Consider the following 20,095-nt stretch of genomic DNA (forward strand, 5'->3'; position numbering starts at 1 on the left):
CTACCGGGAAAATAAAACAAAACAAAACAAAACCTATGTGAATCACGTATAAAGCAAACTGCAGATAAAGGCAGTGATTCTGAGGTTTGGCACCAGGCGAGGAAATGTTCTGTTTAGAGAAGAAAGAAAATTAAATAAAATATAAGTGCTTGTTACCAGTAATGCTTTCTGATTACTGATGGCGATAAGTGAGCACTTGGTTGAAAATAGAAAAAATAAAGCGGTGATTACAGTAATGAGCTCACATCACCACGATACTGCGGTTATGCGGTAACCATCGCAGCCCTGCTGTCAATATAACAGAACAGCAGCAGAATGGCAAAGCAGGATCCAGGCGTAAGAGGATGGCTCTGAGATGCAGCTTAGGTTTAGTGTCGAGGAGCCACAGTTATCGTTATGTAAAATGAATATCAGTTGTATAATAAGATGAAGTAGGATGGCCCTGCAGCAAGAAACAAGAGCGACTGCTCTTTCCTCCTCCTCCCATCTTCTCGCTCTCCCTCCATCTGTCTCCTACTCCTCCTGTTTTCGTCTCTCCATCTGTCTCTTTTTTTGTGCCCTCTTTTGTCCAAAGTTTGAATGCAGACGATGCCAAAATATGTCAAAAAGAGGAGAAAGGACGAGAGAGAGAGAAGAATCTATACAGAGAGAGGAAGAGAACAGGAGAAGTAGGCGAGGGGCGATTGTGTGCCTGGGGGGGGCCGACAGAAAACTAGGACATGAGGAAAAGAGAAATAAGAGGGAGTGCGGTGAGAAAGGTGTCATTGATTTTGTCATATTCCTCCTTTCTGCCCTTTAACTCCCATCTCCTCCAGACATCTCAATTAGAGCAGCACAATGCATTGCATTTTCTAATCGTCACTGCAATACAAACGTCCAAAATTAACACACTGTTACTGAGCTGTGATATCAGAACGGTCCACAGTAATAAAACCACAAAGTAAAGACAGCAGAGGACATTTTTCACAAACATGTCCGGCACAGAAAACGTCTCATCTCAGCAGGCAGAGCAGAGATCTGTCCTCAGAAAGAGGACGATAGCCCTTTAGTCCCCTGTCGTTCTGACTCACTTTACTTATCTTGTGGTAATACTTGTGATGTCATTTGTCTTTTTGTCTCTGTTCTCACAACAACTGCACAACTGATTTGAACAAGACTGACAAAATTACAACTGTGGCTAGCAGTCCTGCACTGTTAGCATCGTGGGTAACACTTTCTATGAAGACCACATCTATAATGCATTATGAAGGCATTCATAGTTAATTACAATATAAATGCATCAATATGCACCTCTTTTACTTAACACATACAATGATAACTCGTGATGCTGCATGGGCTGTTACATCTCACTATGAGCCCTTACTACAGTTGATTGTTGATGTGTGTATAGGTGATTATAGGTATTTATAAAGCATTACAAGCCCCATCAGTCAACCTCTAGTTTATAACTAGTCAAAAGCATAAGACACTAGCCACTTATAAATCATTATAAGTCGCACCCAAAATGTTTCTGACTGTTGATATAGGGCATCAGTAAGCATTATGCATGTTAATGAGTGTAGGCATAAAGCATTATGAACGCATTACAATTTTACGATGAATGCAGTCATACTGCATTATAGATGTGGTCTTCATAGACAGTGTTCCCGCATCTTGAGATCAATGCAAAGCAATAAATCAAACTGATGCCAGACATCACTTCTGCTGTACAACAGAGACATCTTTATGGTTTCTAAACTGACAACAGATACCCAATATCAGTATAGCATTATCCTAAAACATTAAGACTTCAAAACTATATGGTGCCCCAGGAATGAGTCCTTAAACCTGGAAATAAGTCATCATTTCAGCATTCCTGGTTGCCTCGTCTCTAAGTCAATGGGTTTTTTGAAAGAGTTTTTGGTTAGCTGCCTGAAATAAGGTCTGTGGTTAACACAAGCTGGGGAGACTTTTGTTTATTGTTTTATGCAGAAAATACATCAGTAAATACCCTGCTCATGAATTTCAAAGCTTCTATGTGTATGAATTTTTTATGTATAAAAAGGTGGTTGTCTAACAGTGATTAAATGAGACTAAAGAACGTCATCAATGTCAACTATACAATCTCATGGTTTATATTTACATGACCAGATATGGCCACAGAAACATTCTTATCCTGTGAGCATGAGCAACAACACACATTAGGTCACATGCACCGAAACTCACCAATGTTAGGGTGCTTCAGCAGGCGGCAGATACGAGCTTCCCTTTCAAGCTTCTGATGGTCTGAGGAGAGAAGAGTTAAAAACTAGTTAAATGACAAAGCAGCCAAGTTTTTGTGCATTATTACCAAGTCAAACAATGGTGTTCAGTTTAAACAGCACAATTCAAGTAAATTCCAATGAAGTTTCAGCTTTTAACTTGTGGTGCTTTGTGGTGACAAAGTAAAGGCGAATGAGTACGACAACTAAATGTTCATCACTGCTATGCGCAAATTTATGAATTTTTCTTTCCTTTTTTTACATTTTTTGCCACTTTTTTTAATCGTGACAGAAGAGATGCAGACAGCAAAAATGAAAGAGGCTGGGGTGTGACATAAACCAAAACTCCCCACCTGAATTGAAACAGGGACATTGTGGTTATATGATATGGGTCTTTACCACTGGGTCACCAAATGCCACATACGCACCAAGTGAGAAGCACTCATGTAGTAACTTTTGCTTTTAATTGAGGCTATTAGAAACATTCCCTACGATGTATTTTAGCCGGAGAAGTTCTGCCTGTGACCTATGATCCTAAGTATGGCATAAGTCCAGATGATTTCTTTCTGTCCAAAATAAAGACTTCAAAGTATCTGTACCATAGTATTAAGTCTGTGGTCTACACCTCTTGAAAAGTTGCTTGCTAATACTTGCTAAATGGTGTTAAACTTAAACTGCGTGCAGTTTCCTTTGTAATGATGATTAACTGGAGCATCGGTCAACATGCAGCTATTTCAAAAGGTATGAGGTTATTTGTGTCACAGATAGAGATTTGTTTTCTGTTTGCAAAGGCAAATATTTAGGTCGTGCCACTAACCTACAAGTAACAGTTGTTCAAATCGAGTGGCTGCATTTGCCTCTCAAAAGTTACAGTCCTCAGGTGCATTCAAGCAAAGCTCCACTGACCATAGTGGTTTTTTTTGTTTTTGTAATTTAAGGTTATTATACAGTTCGTGGAAATTAATGAGGTTGTGTGAAGCAATGGCTGCACAAGTTTGCACCTGCAAGCGCCTATGTATGTATGCGTGTGTGTGTGTGTGTGTGTGTGTGTGTGTGTGTGTGTGTGTGTGTGTGTGTGTGTGTGTGTGTGCGTGCAGAGAGGTTATTGTGAAGCCTAGTTATGGAAGGAGTGTTTGCATTTCTGCTGGGAATGTACACCAGCAAGATTACACACCGTCTCTTTCTCTCTCTCACACACACACACACACACACACACACACACACACACACACACACACACACACACACACACACACACACACACACACACACACACACACACACACACACACACACACACACACCTTCTGTCTAAATCCAACATCCTTGTTTGAGGATTTTACTGAATCCTGTAGCCGTATGTGTCTACATGTTTGTTTGAGATGTCGACGTGTCAGCCGCATGGCTCTTATCAAACCTACTCCCTCCAGTCATTTTAGGAGCCGTGCAGCTGAGGTCAAAGGTGACTTAGGTAGTGAAGATGAGTCTCAGAGTGTAAATGCGTGTGCACTATGGCTATGGTGAAGCCAACTCAACCCCACAGCTCCAGAGCGATTACACCACTCGCTAAGATTTGCATTCATTTCCCCGGTGCAGCAACAGCTTCAGATAAAATTCACATGCTGCTGCTGAGCAATCAACTATCGACGTTCCCAACTGTTCTTCTACAACTGCAATACAGTATGTACAGACATAATATAGGACCACATTATAATAAAAAGCAGCGTCACTTTCTGCTGCAACTCTGCATCCTCCTTCACCTGACTTTCTCTAATGCCTACCACACACTAAAAGACTTTGAAAAGAGTTTTGAAAGACTAAAGTCTGACACCCTCTCACATCTTAAGACACGTTTTTAGTCACACTTTCGCAGACTGGAAATCCTGCTCCTTCCTATTCCTTTTGGAATATATCTTATGCCAAACTCCCTTTAAGAAATATGACTATCAATTCCTCACGTGTCTGCAAAAACACATAACTATAGAAACAGATATATGTCCACAGTATTCTTGTAAATTAGGCATCAGTATGATCCATAAAAATAATAGGGTTTCCAACACATTCATTTATTTGTGCCGGCCTGCCACGTTTAACACATCTGCTGCCACAAAAAGATTTTCTATTTTTAAAGCTTAACTGGTCATCATGAGCACTTTTGAAATATATAAACCGTTTAGTTATGCATTGTACCACACTCTCAGAGTACAGAGCTTACTCTGGGCACAGACTGAGCAGCAGAACATCAGGTGCATTAAAAGTGAAACTTAACCGTTCATTCTGCTGGGTCTAAAACTTTGCATATAGTCGCAGCACCTCCTCTCATCATTGTATTTGGTCTGATCAGAGGTTAATCAATTATCCACCCTGCGAGTAACAAACTGCTGCTGAGGAAAAAAGCAAAGCAAGAGCTCTGCCTGCGGTGCATTTACAGACGTGCAGAAAGCTCTGAATTTAGAAAGGGGCACAGAATAATACAAATGGACACTCATGCATTTAAAAGAAAACAAAACATTGAGGTTTGCATTCTGTATTTGCATACAAACTTTCCATTTGAGAGTTTGTGGCCTCAACTTGCTCCCAGCCCCCATTGATTAGCTGCACTCTTTCAGTGGGAGGAGACCATGGGAATTAGAGGTGGACCATTTCAAAAATTATGATTTCTTACAAAAATAATTGCTGTTTGGTGGATCAGATACACCCCTACTCAAACACCAACTCTTGTTCACTATACAATTCCACTAGTTTCTTCACAGTACCCAGTTTGCTGCTTCCCGTGTGGTGCAACTGAGAAAGCCTGAACTTAAGCATTTGCATGAGCTAAGACTAAAAACCTTAGATAAAATTAAACATGTTTGAATTTATCAGAATGTCAAGGCTTGAAAAATATTGACTTGAGACAGTTCAAACTGAGTTTTATGATCACCTTACACTACAAATCACAGGAGTGTAGCTGTAAAAAGCCATTTGATGCTAACAGTTAGCCCAAGTCAGCCCAGTCACTGTACATGTGTGCTGCTAGGCAGACTCTCACAACCTTCCCTGGTGCAAAGCTCACACTCAGCAGCACCTTCAATTTCCTTGTTACCAGTCATCACAGCCTAAATTCAACAAAACATACGATACGATACGATACGATACAATATACTTTATTGTCCCCATGGGGAAATTTGTTTTGGACTCGTATGCTGTGCACAACATGCCTCCACAGCAGCAGCACGAGTCCGGGTCGCCAGCAGAGCAGCGCCACCAACATCTATGTCTATGTAATAATGCTGGTGGCTCGCTGGGTTGTTTTAAGAGGATAAAGAGAGGCGTTGTGTCGATGTACCCGTTGCAGTAATCCTGGGGGACAGTAAAAAACAAAGTGTTGTAACGCTCTCACTCTCTAGTGATTAAAGCAATAAAAACCCAAGCTATTAACTTAAATTTTAGGGTATACACGCCACTCCATTCATATAATGGGTATCCAATTAAGTACTCCATTGTTATCAGTACCGCTTTAAATGTACTGGCATTGGTACTGGTATCTTAATTTTTTTCAGTGATACGCAGCCCTTCAGGAATGCACATCAAATGGAAGTTAAAACTCATGATTTTATTCCAATACTGGAAATTTGACTGCAACAGTGAAATTGCGTGAAAAGTCATTTGGTGTCAGGCCGACTTAACTTGTTGCTAACTTGGACTGAATTTAAAGCTGCAGTTTTGTAGCTCTCTAACATGTTGCTACATCCGCACATCTACCTTCCACTAACCTCCCTGCAGGTATAGATTTCCCTCATCTGAGAGAAAGCGAGTGAATAAGGGAGAGACCTGAACCTCCTTCTAATTACACCAGTGACGCAGGACGGAGAGACAGACAGAGAGAAGGAGGGAGGATTACATGGAACGTCCATTTGCTAGAAGAGGATCACAGCTCCCCTGTGTGTGTGTGTGTGTGTGTGTGTGTGTGTGTGTGTGTGTGTGTGTGTGTGTGTGTAGCCGTCTACCCTGGTGCAGTGTCACTGCAGCACTCACTAATTCATTCAATCTCCTTATTTGTTGGTGTGAGAGTGTGTGGTAGAAGAAGACAGGAAAGAGAGGGCTGGAGGGTAATTACTGGCACTTCCTGCTGCTCTCTAATTGGCCATCTGCTTTGCCATGGGGCGGGCCCACAGCCATCTTACATCAGCTGAGGAGGATGGAGAGGGCCCAACACACACGCACAAACACATGCACACACACACACACACACACGCCCCTCTCTCTGCTACAATCTGATTGAAGGCTCGAGGATTCAGTTCAGTCTGTTTCAGGCAAGTTTACATCTTTAGTGTTAAGATTCGGAAAAACCAACAAAATCAAACACCATTTTTTGACAGTGTGCCTCAATATTGACAATGTGACAGTATTTTTGGGGCGAGTACAGGTGTTTTAACAATTGTGCCTCTATATCACAGCACAGAATATATACTGATTGCAGTGTAATACTGCTTATCAATAGTTAGTGTGTTACATATAGTAAATAGCAGCCAGGATGCCCAAAATTTGGAGAGGAAGGCAGGATAACCAGCATGGAAGCTAAGAGATGTAGTGCTGTAAATGCAGGCAGCAGCAAAATGTATTTTAGCCACCTCAAAAAGTCAATATAAGCGCAAGTGGCTACTAGTGCCCACCATTGTATCACACCTACAAAAGATGCCCAAATTAGCATGTACAAACAGGTGTTTTATTTCTATCACTGTCATATCGAAGCAGAAATTAGGCAGCAGTAGACCAGAAACTCTCATGTTCTGTGAGGTAAAATTACTGTTGTTGTCAAAGGAGACCAGTGGCTTTGTAAAGAAAATATGGCTTTAGTTCCCTGTTGAAATGGGCTGTCTGATGGCAAGATAAAGGAAGAAAATATTCTAAATAAAGCATCCAAACACAAAAAATTAAACTGATCTTGATTTTTTTTAGGTGGGTGAAATATGTTTTGGTGTCCCCGTCCACAGCAGTACATTGCTCAGTTTCAGTGGCAGTACTCCTGCCTGCTTCTCCAAACTGGGGGCATGTCAACCGACATCTACTGTATGTTATATACAGATTATAGATAAGCACCTAATGCATCCCGACTTCAAAAAAAATTTGAACTATCCCTTTAATATCTACTCAACTGTTGTGAGAAACCATTTGTAATCCCTTTGCCTACGACAGCCATTAAACAAACCTGTTTATGCTGTTTTGTAATGAGGTAGCTGCACTCACTCACTTGCTAGTGTAGCGTAGGACTGCCTTGTTACATATGATGATCTGGTTTCAAAATTTAAAATGATTTTTTAAAACACATTTTGGATTATAAACTTTTTTTATGAATGTTTTTTTCTATTGATTACAAAAAGTGTAATTTCTCAGTTCTCAATTCATTGTCTTGACTGAACACAAAGCAGCTATACAGTATATGAACTGTGTCAAGAGAAAAACTGCAAATATCTTTTCAGGAAATATCTAACCAAAGAATATGTAGACGGTACGAAGAATGTTTCCAAGCTAAAAACATGTTTTCAGGGGTGTCCAAAAAGCACAGCGGTTCGATACCCAGCCTTTTGGTAATGTTGCTGCTGTCCTTATTAGGTGATGAGTTGCTACTTTTTTTTAAATGACAGTTAACCGCACAAGTGTGGTTATACAGATATTAACACAGAAGCTTCATAATGTTGTTTTTGCCAATATCTGATGCATTTTTTAAAATCTGTGTGACATAAATACTGAGTATCAGTGCAACTCTTATATTTACACGCAGAAAGATTTTAGGAAATGGTCATTTGTAATTTGGATACAGTGAAAAAGAGGAGCAGGTATTTTATACTTTAACACAATACTGTTCTGAAACTATAACTGAACTTTGAGACAAAGTCTAGACAGTATTTAAGCTGTAACATTTCATAATAAACATTTAAGAAACAACTATATTAAATGCCAACAAAGAATTTTGTCATGCTTCCCATGTAACCAGCAGTAAGATACACTAAAATTGAGAAAGCATCTCTAAATAATAGTGGCATTTTATCTGCCTCTCACAATGCATATGCAACTACCATTACAGTTACCACTACTCACCAAAAACATCCCACCAGCTGACCCCTCAGGTTTTTATCACACTGTCGGTTAATAAGAGTGGAGGTTGTTTTACTTCATTGTTCATCATGACATCATGTTCATGTTGGGAAATTTTAGTCCAACACAGCTGCTGTGGCAGTGGCTGCTAGGAGGAGTTCATTTCAAGTTTTTCGCAAGAATTTTAGAAACATGTTGATTTAACCTTCACCCTAAATTTCTTCAACAGCTCAACCTTAAAGTGTATTCTAAAAATCCAATGGCAGATATAGGGAGTAATGACTGTAGGAGGTAGAGGTTACACATAACACATGTATTACCATAGAGTATTTTTTCTGTGAAAGAAATGGTTATAAAAAACAAGAACGTGCTTCGTCAAATTTGAGTATTTGTTCAAATACTGAAGTTCAGCTGCCAATATAATGTTCTAAGTGCCACTACGTTTAACAAAAAAACCCACACTACATAATGAGCAACATACCTTCTGCCCCTCCCACCAGAGCTCAAACAGCGCTCTGCGGTGAGACCCACTGCGAGGCACGCGACGCTAAGATGGCCCGTTGCAAGATCACCACAGCAATTAGTAATGTTACATTTACAGCCACAGTTACAAGACCCTGTTCATGTTCATAAAACGCAGGCTTTATGAACACGCTTAATAAAGGTGAGCCCTGTTACACTATTCGTTCATGGGCCGATTTCAGCCCGACCGTAATTCCTGCTTAGTACAAAAAAATTAAAATTAGACTTAGAAAAAAAATCAGATTGCTGTTGATATTTTCCTTTGAAATAACTGAGTGTCCCTTTGTATTATTGTGTCCCCTCTCTGAATTATGAGGTTTTTGCAATTCTGTGAACGCAGCACATGCGGAGCATATCGTCTGACAATAAAAAATATGTCTATTGAATGTGTCTAAATCATATTATGCTATATCGTTTATTCCGCTGACGTCACCTGATAACACTTTGCGTCCATCTGCATGGCTACACAACGCACGGCACCAAAACAAGCAAACACAGAGGAGCTGGAAAGCGATACTGAACGTGGGGATAGTACACAAGACAATGACCCTAACCCCGCTCCTACCCAAAAAAAGGGACTCCTGTTGTCATTTGGACGTGGTTTGGACATGAAAAGTCAGACACAGCACAACAATAACTTGCAAATACTTTTAATATTTGAACTGGAAAGCTGTTAGTTTGCTTCCAGCTTACAGAAGATAAACCATCACATTTAAGTCTAACTTAATGAGTAGTTGCGGGGGTAGTGTGAGCAGGTAAGGCTCTGTGTTTTTCTATCTGCAGAGCTCCAATCATGAGTATTTAGTCATATTTTGTGAACACAGAGTACCAGTGCGACTTCTTTGCAATCTATGAAGCGGGGAGCTGTTAATTTGTTTCAAGCTCGCAGTGGATGACTCCTCATATTGCAGTCACATTTAACCTTTCTAATAACGTTAACATCCAACTGCTGACCGGAAACTTCAAGTCTACAAAAACATTGACACTTCCCGCCTGAGACAAGCCGAGTCCTTCAAAATAAAAGCACCATTGGTTCTGATTTATTTAATTATAACAATATTTAAATGACCTGTACCATAACAATGCTTTGTTTAACTTTATACTTTATTTAACATTATGACAATATTTTATTAAACAGTATTATAATAGTAGTTTATGCAACTTTATTATGGCCGTAGCTACTTTATTTGTAACTGTAGTTCATTTAATAATTTGGTATTTTATTAGTCTGCAGTAGTTTAGAGGAGATTTCAAATTATCGAGATTTATCTTGTGTTTTTGAAAGAAATCAAGCCAATTTGCTCAGGTTTCAAAGGTTTGAGGACCCTCTCTGGGCTGAGAATCAGGGTTTTTTTTGTGTGTTCATGTGCATACTGTGTACCAGGCTGCCCACTCGCATCCACCCCCAACTGCTTGTAGGCCGCACTATCCAACAGCCAACAACCTACATCCATCCCTCCCATCCCATCCTCCCTCACTTCCTTCCTCCTTTCATTTCCTTCCTTCCTTCCTTTCCCTCCCAGCCTCCCTTTTACCCCTCCCCCCCTCCTCAGATTACTGCAGTGTTTACCAGAGCTTTGAGAGACTTACCCACCAGGCCACGCGTGAGGTCACACTCGCCCCATCGGGCTAAAAAAAACCCACCCAAATCCTACCAGGCAAGCTGCCTGCTCACGCACTGGCTGCCTGAGTGTGTGGACGGTGTGTTTTGTGTGCGTGTAGGTGCAAGTTGCGTCAGCCGGGGCGGCCTAACACAAATTCTTCTCTTAGCACCAAAATCGCTCACTCTATCACGTCTCCTTTCACCTTGCCTCCCTGGCGTGGAGTGTCACCGATCGCCTTGCAAGCCCACATAGTTAAAAATCTCCTCCTTCTCCTCCTCCTCCTCCTCCTCTCCTGGCCAGCTTTCTTCACGTATACAGGCCTACATTGTGCTGCCTGCCTCTGCAAAGAGCCAGCAGTTTTCTGCTGAGCCCTGACTTTTCCTTGGTGGGACATTAATACCGGGAGCTGCCCTGTGTGGACACTTGATGGCGGGGATAGAACAATAACGGTATTACAACACACTCACAGATGCCTCACAATACAGACATGCTCTATTAGTGTAACTCCCTGCTCTCTCTGTCTTCACACACACAAATGCCATCAGACACAGACAACAACAGGGCAAACAGGGAGGCGCCTATGGAATCCGTGGGGTCTTAGTGGTTGATGAGATACATTTAGCATAAGTGGATTAGCCTCAATACAAACCAATCCCCCTTTGCAGAAAGACAAGAGAAAGGCAATGAGTGAGAGAGGCTAGCAGAGAAAGATAGACACGGAGGTAATGAGAGCACGCAGGAAAGGAGAACAAAGGAAGCCAGGTGTGTGTGTGAATGTCAGGGAGGGCCTAATTTGTCAGATACAAAAAGGAGAAAGCAATTAGGTATCTGAGGCTGAAGCGGGGGGGGGGAGTTGCTCTGACACACTGACACAAGCTCACGTCATTGTTACGACATGGCACGGCATGCGCACATGGGTGTGGATCTATTGCAGGAGCAAATAAAATTCAAGGAGTGGAGCTGCGTGACCACGCCGACAATTAACAAGACATCAGACGAGAAACATCTGTCATGCCATGCCAGTTCTGATTGTTTTATTTCAGTCCAGGTGCCCTTTCCATGTAGAGCGTCTCAGAAATTTGGATCAATTCATCGTACAGCGGTTGTCTAATGACACCACAGAGGAGCGATTGAGAGTTATTCAATACGGTGTTTATAAAGAGGGTCATTAAACCATCAAGAGGTTGCAGATAAGAACTCCCCACAGACACAATGATTGAATAAAAGATTTCCGCTGCCATCGGAGTTATGGGACTCATGGTTTATGAGCATACTTTCCAATAAGGCTGGGCAATATGACAATACATATATACAGGGAGACGAAAGACGTGCACCAGTAGAGATTAGTTATTCCTTCAATATCTCTGGTAAGCCATAGCAGACAAAGTTGCAAATGAATGTACTGAACTACTTTAATGCTTTATTGAGTTTACAGGATTTCTGCCTCAATAGGATGAAGCATTTTGATTTGTCAAGAGTTTAGTTTACTGGATTAGCCACAGACATTTCCCCTTTATCTATAAAAGGTTCAGTGTGTAGGAATTAGGGACATCTATTGGCAGAAATGGAATATAATATTCATAACTATGCTTTCTTTAGTGCATAATCGCCTGAAAATAAGGATAGCTAATAAGCTGTTTATATCTACATTCAGAGTGCATCCTCCTCCATGGAGTCCACCATGTTGTTTTTACAGTAGCCCAGAACGGACAAACAAAACATTGGCTCTACATAGGACCACTTGCATTTTCAAGTCAGCCATAGTAGTTCTCCTAAACCATATGTGCATTGAGAGACCTGGATACAGCATTCAAGGCAGGGCCCAATCATTCTTCTCAGTGGCACACTGAGCCAAGAAAGCTCTTTTTCATCTGTATGAAATTATACCGATGATCTGCACTGCTTTCGCATCTTTGGGCCCATAGACAACTAGCGACAGCTATGCTACTTAAATGTAAAATGATAAATCTTGAGGCTTTTCTAAATTTTCCAGATGTTATCCGGCCAAATGGATTAAATCCTGACAGTGAAACAAGTCATTTCGCAGAGTTGTGATGCTCAAAAAAATGTATCTACTGATGCACAGATGTCTCTTCCCAATGTAAGTCGCAATGTCTTGTTAAAAAAACAGTTACTTTCTCCTCCATACATAATTCCTGCTATTGGTTAAGGTTGCAACTGTGCAAAAGTTCAGCGTAGCGAATGTTTTGTTCGCACCTTTGCTCACACTTTGTCTCATTTATGAAATGTCAGCAGAACAAATTTTTGTGTAAAGTGTTTGCAGAAGGAACTTTACGTGTATTCTGGCATTTATCAATATGACAGTAGCTCCCATATTTCCAAAACTACTAACAAAATCTATACCTGCCTGTGACTGCTCGTAGAGCTTGTGTAAGTAAGCAACACACATAAACAATACTTGAAACATGCAAGTTAAACATGACAAATTATTAGAAATATAAAACATTTAGCTACCTTAGTTGGCAATCAGCAGATTCAGTGGAAAAAAGATCGCAATTTAAAACTCAATAGCATATAACACATACATCACCTTTGGAGTTCTCAAGGGGCTGAAAAAATTACATCTCAAACCAACCCGTGTGAGTTAAGGCCCAAACCTGGCCCGTCACAGATCACTGGGACGCCCCCTGCCAAGATGTTTTATTTGCGGATCAACTCACAGATTTACTAACATTTCATGAATGAGACCCATTGAATGGAAGGTGAATAATTGCCAACTTGAATTTTGCTCATGTGTGACCATACTCTCCTAAGAAAAGAACATTTGCTCTTGGCAAACAGTAGAGAAGTTTTCATTCTGCAGCGTCAGTGCTTAAAACCACTATATCCTTCATACTGGACCTTTAATTTCTCATCAGAATTTCCAGAAACTTTACTTTATGCCAATAATAACACCTGTCACAATGTAATAATGATATATATCATGTAGCTCTACTTTACCATATACACCACAAACATATCAGTATTAATATGAGTGTGTGTGCATGGTGTTACCGTACCTCTTGCAGACAGCTTCTTAGTGTTGATGATTTTTGCAGCATATTCCTGTCCCGATGACTTCTTTACACACCTACGCACCACTGAAAAAGCTCCCCTAAGAAAGAACATAAACAACCAAAAATCAGTTCCATTTCACATGCTCTCTCTCACACATACACAAATTGTGACATTTGAAACTGCATCCACTCGTGTGGCTGTGGTTTGTTTTTTGTGTGTATGACAACAACCTTGGTCTTTCTCACACACACACACACACACACACACACACACACACACACACACACACAGAGTTTACAGTCATTACTATCACAGCCAACCTAAAAAGGTGGGCAACAATCAGGAAAACAAGCATCAATATAACCAGCATCTCGAGCATGAGTGCTGATATCAGCTTAGGTGTTGGATTATAAATGAATGGCCAAGTACTTTTGCTAATCTTTGATAGGCGCACAATACAATGCAACCCAGAGCCCCAAAGGAAATTCAATTTGCAACAGCCGCCACAAAGAATGGGATGCATCTCGCACAACAATGGGCAATATTTAATACATTCGCAGGGTAACAACGTTCAGTTATAAATCTGCTCAAGCAGAAAAGGAAGTGCATAACACACAATAAAACAACTCCTTCTCTGAGGAGTTTCATATTGACCTAGATGACTGCTCCATATTTTTCACCTGCTTGCTGTTATGGTGATAGTTCAACCAGTGTTCCTACACATTGACACTGACAAAATTTCAAAACTTTTCCATGGCTTTTCAAGGGCCCTAAGTATTTTTCTTTCTTGCCCCACTTGCCTGGCGTTTTTCTAACATAGACAATTTCAGCATCCCACATGACGTGTTCACGGACCATCGGATATTTGAAAATTCAACAGTAATTTATGTTCTTAGCATTTCTATTTATTATTGGCCATTTTAAAGAAAAATACCTTTCAAACATTTAAGGGGAAAAAACAAAACACACAAAAATCTGTTTTCTATAAAAATTGCCCAAAAATTTAAAGAAAAAAAAATCCCCCAAATCCAAAATAAAATGTCCAAAATTTTTCAAAGAAACCGCTGGTAAAATAAATACAAAATACAGCCATTTGAAGTTAGAAATTATTTGACATGCCTAGTGGGCATACATGAAGGGATAGAAGGAATGCAAAGAGAAAATGAAGAAACTTTTTTAGTGATGAACAAATAAACAAAAACATAACAAAACCAATACGTTGTCGCAAATGTCAACGCAAATTAGAGCTACATTACATCATCAGTTACAGAAAATAAATGCACTGTTGTGTTACATTTTTTTTTCTAAAACTTTCAATGATTTTTTACTTGTTCTATGACCTTTCCAGGCCTTGAAAGCGTGAATATGAAATTCCATGCTTTTCCAGGTTTTCCATTACCGTGGAAACCCTGTTCGGTTTTGAGCATCACAAGTAATTATGCATGATTTTCACAGCACCTACATCACAGACGGCACTACCTGCAGTATGTGGCCCGATGCAGTTTTCTTGCAAGAGGCAGGCTCTGGATGATCTATGGAGAGTTGCTACTTTCTGCTGCACTCTGCTCCTACCCGCTCTGCTCTTAGTTTCAATTATTTACCAGCAAATGAGAGGTGACAGAAGTACAAGTCAGTGCTTTGACGTTAATAACCTATGACAGAGCAAAATGCATTAACAAACAGGGTGCAGAAACATAAGCCGAGGTAAGTGGTCAGTCTGCAGAAGAATCAGGAGCAGTGCGTCCACTGCGCAGAATGCATAGGTGTGTGTGTGTGTGTGTGTGTGAGTGCAGTGCAATCAGTCGAGAGACGGTAGTTATACGCACATCACGTAGGTGCAAGGCTTAAAAAAACGACTTACATGAGGAAAAAAGTAACACCTGCATACCTACTCCATGCCACACAAGTTTAATGAAGATATTTCCATCCTACAAGGATCTTCGTCATTTCAAAATCAAACCACACCTATATTTGCACATAATGCACACCAAAAGGTTGGGGGGGCAGGTGTGGTTCATGACTGGAGCCACTAAGGGTGGTAAAACAACTGATAATCGAAAATTCAATCAGTTATAAAAGAAGTATTGAGGGAAAGAAAAACAGTGATGTCACCGCTATATTACAAAACATCAAATCATCTGAATTGATAAAAACATCATATCGATATTCTTTATGTCAAAATTCATCTTTACATCAAAATACTGATAATCGGTCTAAATCACCTGCCTCCAAAGTTGTATTAAATATAGTTTAGGGGAGAACAGAATTGGTCTCTGACACATACAAAACGACACCTAAAAAACAGACCAATAACAAAAAACGGTCAAATTCCAATAAGGGAAGGCACATACCTGTTACATTAACAAACAAACCCATTACATGAATAAACAAATTTTCAGTTATACTTGTGTGTATATACGCTAGAAAAACAAACACAATAAGAGCCCTAACAATACACGATTGTTAACCACACCTGCCCCCATAGGACTCATCAAACTACTGGTGCGCATTTTAAAGTACAATAATTCTGTGTATACACAGTCTTAGCTGCAGTAATTGGTGCAATAACAATCCTTTGTGCAATTATTCAAATGTGCGATATTCCATCAACTCTTGAATGTATTTTTAACATAAAGTCTTATTGTTCTTACTTTTGTATCTGACCAACACTGCAGCACCTTACACATGTTTTATATTTCTAAACTTTACATACTGGTTTTATACACTGTGTTATAGCATAAAGCACATAGCTTTACATTTTTACACACTGAACACATTATTAGGGATGCACGAGGATATGAGCATGTCATCGGTATCTGCAGATGTTCGCTTTAAAATGAAATACCAGAACTGGCCAACATGCCAACATTTTTTTGTTAGTTTGTTTATTTTTGTTGTAATTGTCAAAGTGAACATGAACAAAAAATCAACCCTAAGTTGAAGTATTTCTTATTTGCACAATGAATGAAGGAGAATGTAATATTCATTCATATTTGTACACAAGTGCTATTTTTTCTTATTTGTACTGTGTTTCTATTTGATATTTTGTATTTGTACACACTTCATACACTCAGCATATCATACATATTTATAAATAGTAAATATTCACATACCAGTGCAATTTGTTTTTATTATTGCTGTATTTCTATTTTATATTTTAACACACTAAACACATTATACATTCATATAATTTTATATATTCACATAGTAGTGCTATTTTTTTCCTATAATTACTTTATTTCTATTTCATATTTTTACACACTTTTCTCTCATAGCACATTGTACACACTTCTAATTGTAAATATTCATATACTAGTGTTCATTTTTTTATTATTATTACTGTATTTCTATTTGGTATTTTGTATTTTTACTCACTTCATATGACCAGCACATTATACATATATATAATTTTAAAATATTCACATACTAATGCTATTTGTTTTTTATTTTTACTGTATTTCTGTTTTGAATGTTATATTTTTACATACTTTGTGCTGGTGTTATTTCTACTTTCTAATTCTCTATGTTTGGCATCAGAGCTACTGCAAAAACCACAATTTCCCCACGGGGATCAATAAAATATTTCTGATTCTGTATAAATATAGGTGTGGTTTCGTCTTTACAAATATTTAATCCTGGCTAATATCCAAGTAGGATCGCACGGTTTGCTTCATTTAACTTGTGTGACATGGAGTAAGTGTGCAGTGCAATCAGTCCCATCGATTACTGTCAATTATTAGGCAGAGAGTGGAAATGGCAGCTGGAAATTAAAGCCGGTGTATCTTTGTAGGGGCAGTGTCGCCCTGCTGCTGCTGGTTTGGGTACAACATGAAAAAAAACAGCATTTGCCGGCCAAGAACAACAGATGCTGCTGCTGCTGCTGATGATGATGATGATGATGAAACAGAGGAGGTAGTGGCCCCGTTACCGTCATCAAAATACCGCTACCGAGAAAATACGTCACTGCTTTTACACAGTAAACGCCAAATTGTGTCATAACCCCGCTGTGCTTCACAATTACCATCGTTTAACACCCACAGCGACTTATTGATAACGTGATGACCGGGGCCAGCTGGTGTGCTCTACGGGCATTACAGTGCAAACAGCCTGCACCGAATAACTTCCTCATTAACGTGATCCAGGGGTACGTAATGTTAACAACACGGTTACACAAATCATCTGCAGCTGCTCAGGAGAAGAGAGAAAAAAAAGTGGTCGGCCTAGTTAGCTACAGCCTCTGGTCTATCGAGCCGAGCTGTCAGACCCGTGGGCCGGTGAAATGTCACAGGTCCCCGGCGTCTCTCGGGGCCCCGCTGACGGCTCTGGCAGACCAGAAAATACCAGCAAGCAAACACGGAAGGGCTAACAGCTGTTAATGCACCAACCTCTGTGTGGTGTATTCATCACCATTAGCGACTAAAAGACGCAACGCTACTGGGCTAACTCGGCTAGTTTATCAATATCAGCGTGGTAGCTCGTTGGCTAGTGACTTGGTGCGCTGTTCTCCGTTACAAGCTAGCTTAGCCGCTAGTTATTTAGCCTGACTGCACACTAACAGGCTGAACACACACGGACTAATTATTAAGGACTCGACGGGACTACTGTGTGAGCTATTCTGGCTAGCTGTCGCCTGCTAGCTGGCTAACCAGAAATAATATGTGAGGCGAGGTTGCGGGGGTGGGGGACAAAACGACAAGACAAACACGATGTAACGAGTGCTGCTTACTTCCCGAGCTCCTCGTACAGCTGGTACTCGTCGGTAAACCGGGTGGAAGTAGCGGTGGTCGCCATGGCTGGAACCGTGAGCTGGGGGGGGGAGCCCGAGCCTTGGGGTACGACGGCGGCTGGCTCTCGTACGGGGGTCCGGGAGGAGGGTAGCCTAGCCTCCAACACTGGAGCACCTTTCTGACAGGCAGGCAAGGCTGAAGAGGATAGAGGCGAGCAAAGACGGAAAGGGAGGGGCTGGGGAGAGGAGGAGTGATGATGATGATTGTGTGTGTATGTGTGTGTAGTAAAGAGAACGAATTCTCGCGAGAATCGGCTCGTGCAGCATAGTGGTATTCAATGTACGGCCCGCGTGCCAGATCTGGCCCACCAAACCATTTTTTAAATAAAAATAAAAATAGAGTGATTCACACTGGGGAGTGTTTTTGTACGTTCAGCGTACATAAGGTACCAGAGTGCACCCCCAACAGAGGTCATAGTGAAGCCCCTAATGTCCTAAAATCCGAATAACGTCCTAAAATCATATAAATGTCCTGAATTCCTAGAAAATTCCTAAAAATCCTAGAAATGTCCTCAAATCCTAGAAATGACGCCCTAAATTCAGAGAAATGTTCCAAAATTCTAGAAACTCTCTATTTATCCCAGAAATGTTCTGAAATCCTAGAAAAAGTTCCTAAAATTGTGAAAATGTCCCAAAATCCTAAAATGTCCAAAAGTCCAAAAAGATGTGAAAGGTTGGGCAAGTTCTTACCAAGAAAAAACATGCATTTTTAGATCCTTGGGGCTATAATAACAAAAATATCTCTCTCTCTCTCTCTGTGTGTGTGTGTGTGTGTGTGTGTGTGTGTGTGTGTGTGTGTGTATCAAAATTAGAAATTATTTATTGTTGTAATGCTTGTAACATGTTACTATATCAACTTATATCAATTTGTGATCATGGAATTAGTAATATTACCAGTATTAATATTTTTTCCACGCACATTTACCATTACAATACTTTGAAAACATCTCACAAATGAATAGTTGACAACAACTTCCTTCTAATTTCTTCTTTTCATTAACTATATATATATATATATAGAGAGAGAGAGAGAGAGAGAGAGAGAAGATGTAAATTTGTTATCTTAGTATCACTACTTTACCATAAACCTGGTTATAGATAGTAAAGAAAACATACTTCAGAAATGTTTTTACTGTAAATATACTGTAAATATATTTGATAACATTAAATGTGTTATTTAACAACACTGAATAATCAGAAGTTAATTTTAATTTCATTGGCTGAGCTTCACTTCCTTTAAGGCTTAATTAGGGGTTTGATAGAGCGTGTTTTTTAAAAAAAATCATTTGACCCTTATAGGTTTTTATTTTTAGTGTAAATTTACATAAATCTGTTCAGTGAGACCTCTGAAACTATAACATGTTGAATGAAAACCTTTGAAAATCCCACAGCCTTCATGTCTAGTGTGATTTTTGCTGTCACTAACTTCCTGTTGTACGCCAGCTGAAAAGGCAAACTGTGAAAAAACACAGCGACATCTAGTGGAATTTTTTAGCATCACAAACCTAAATCAAATGGTAGAGATGGCTCAGTTAAGTTGAGCTGCATACAACACATTTTTCATTTACATACTGATCCAAAATGTGTTTTACCAAGTGCTCAAGCAGGACATTAAAGTTTCAATTATTTGATTTGTTTCAGACTAAATCCATTTGTGCAACAGTAAATCATAACAAGATGACATATTTTAAAAATGCAATCCAGTCCAAAGCACATGAGTGCCCTCCAAAAAACAAAAAACAAAAAAAAACAAAAAACCAACAACACAGCGTTGACATCCAGCCCCTGTCTCCTCTCATATCTTCAAAATATTGCAGAGAAGCATTTTACTGCACTGGTTGGGAGAC

At 39.9% G+C, this 20,095-nt stretch overlaps 1 protein-coding gene across 17 annotated transcripts in view; it reads right to left on the minus strand.

Moving 5' to 3' along the window:
• LOC121959037 (calcium/calmodulin-dependent protein kinase type II subunit gamma-like) overlaps positions 1-18,426 on the minus strand; it is a 51,877-nt gene extending 33,451 nt beyond the window's left edge. For 12 of the 17 annotated variants that reach the window (XM_088069786.1, XM_088069795.1, XM_088069781.1 and 9 more), the window contains exons 1-3: positions 18,189-18,426; positions 13,465-13,559; positions 2,206-2,265 (exon numbers count right to left, since the gene is read on the minus strand). In XM_088069786.1, coding sequence (XP_087925912.1) covers positions 2,206-2,265; positions 13,465-13,559; positions 18,189-18,253 — 220 coding nt within the window. In that variant the 5' untranslated portion in view covers positions 18,254-18,426. The remainder of the gene's footprint in view (positions 1-2,205; positions 2,266-13,464; positions 13,560-18,188) is intronic. The other 5 variants (XM_088069794.1, XM_088069791.1, XM_088069793.1 and 2 more) reach the window with 1 other exon arrangement.
• Between the last annotated feature and the right edge of the window lie 1,669 nt (positions 18,427-20,095).

The sequence above is a fragment of the Plectropomus leopardus genome, chromosome 19, assembly GCF_026936395.1.
Source record: "Plectropomus leopardus strain MGB_pleo_1.0 chromosome 19, ASM2693639v1, whole genome shotgun sequence".
NCBI lineage: Eukaryota > Metazoa > Chordata > Actinopteri > Perciformes > Serranidae > Plectropomus > Plectropomus leopardus.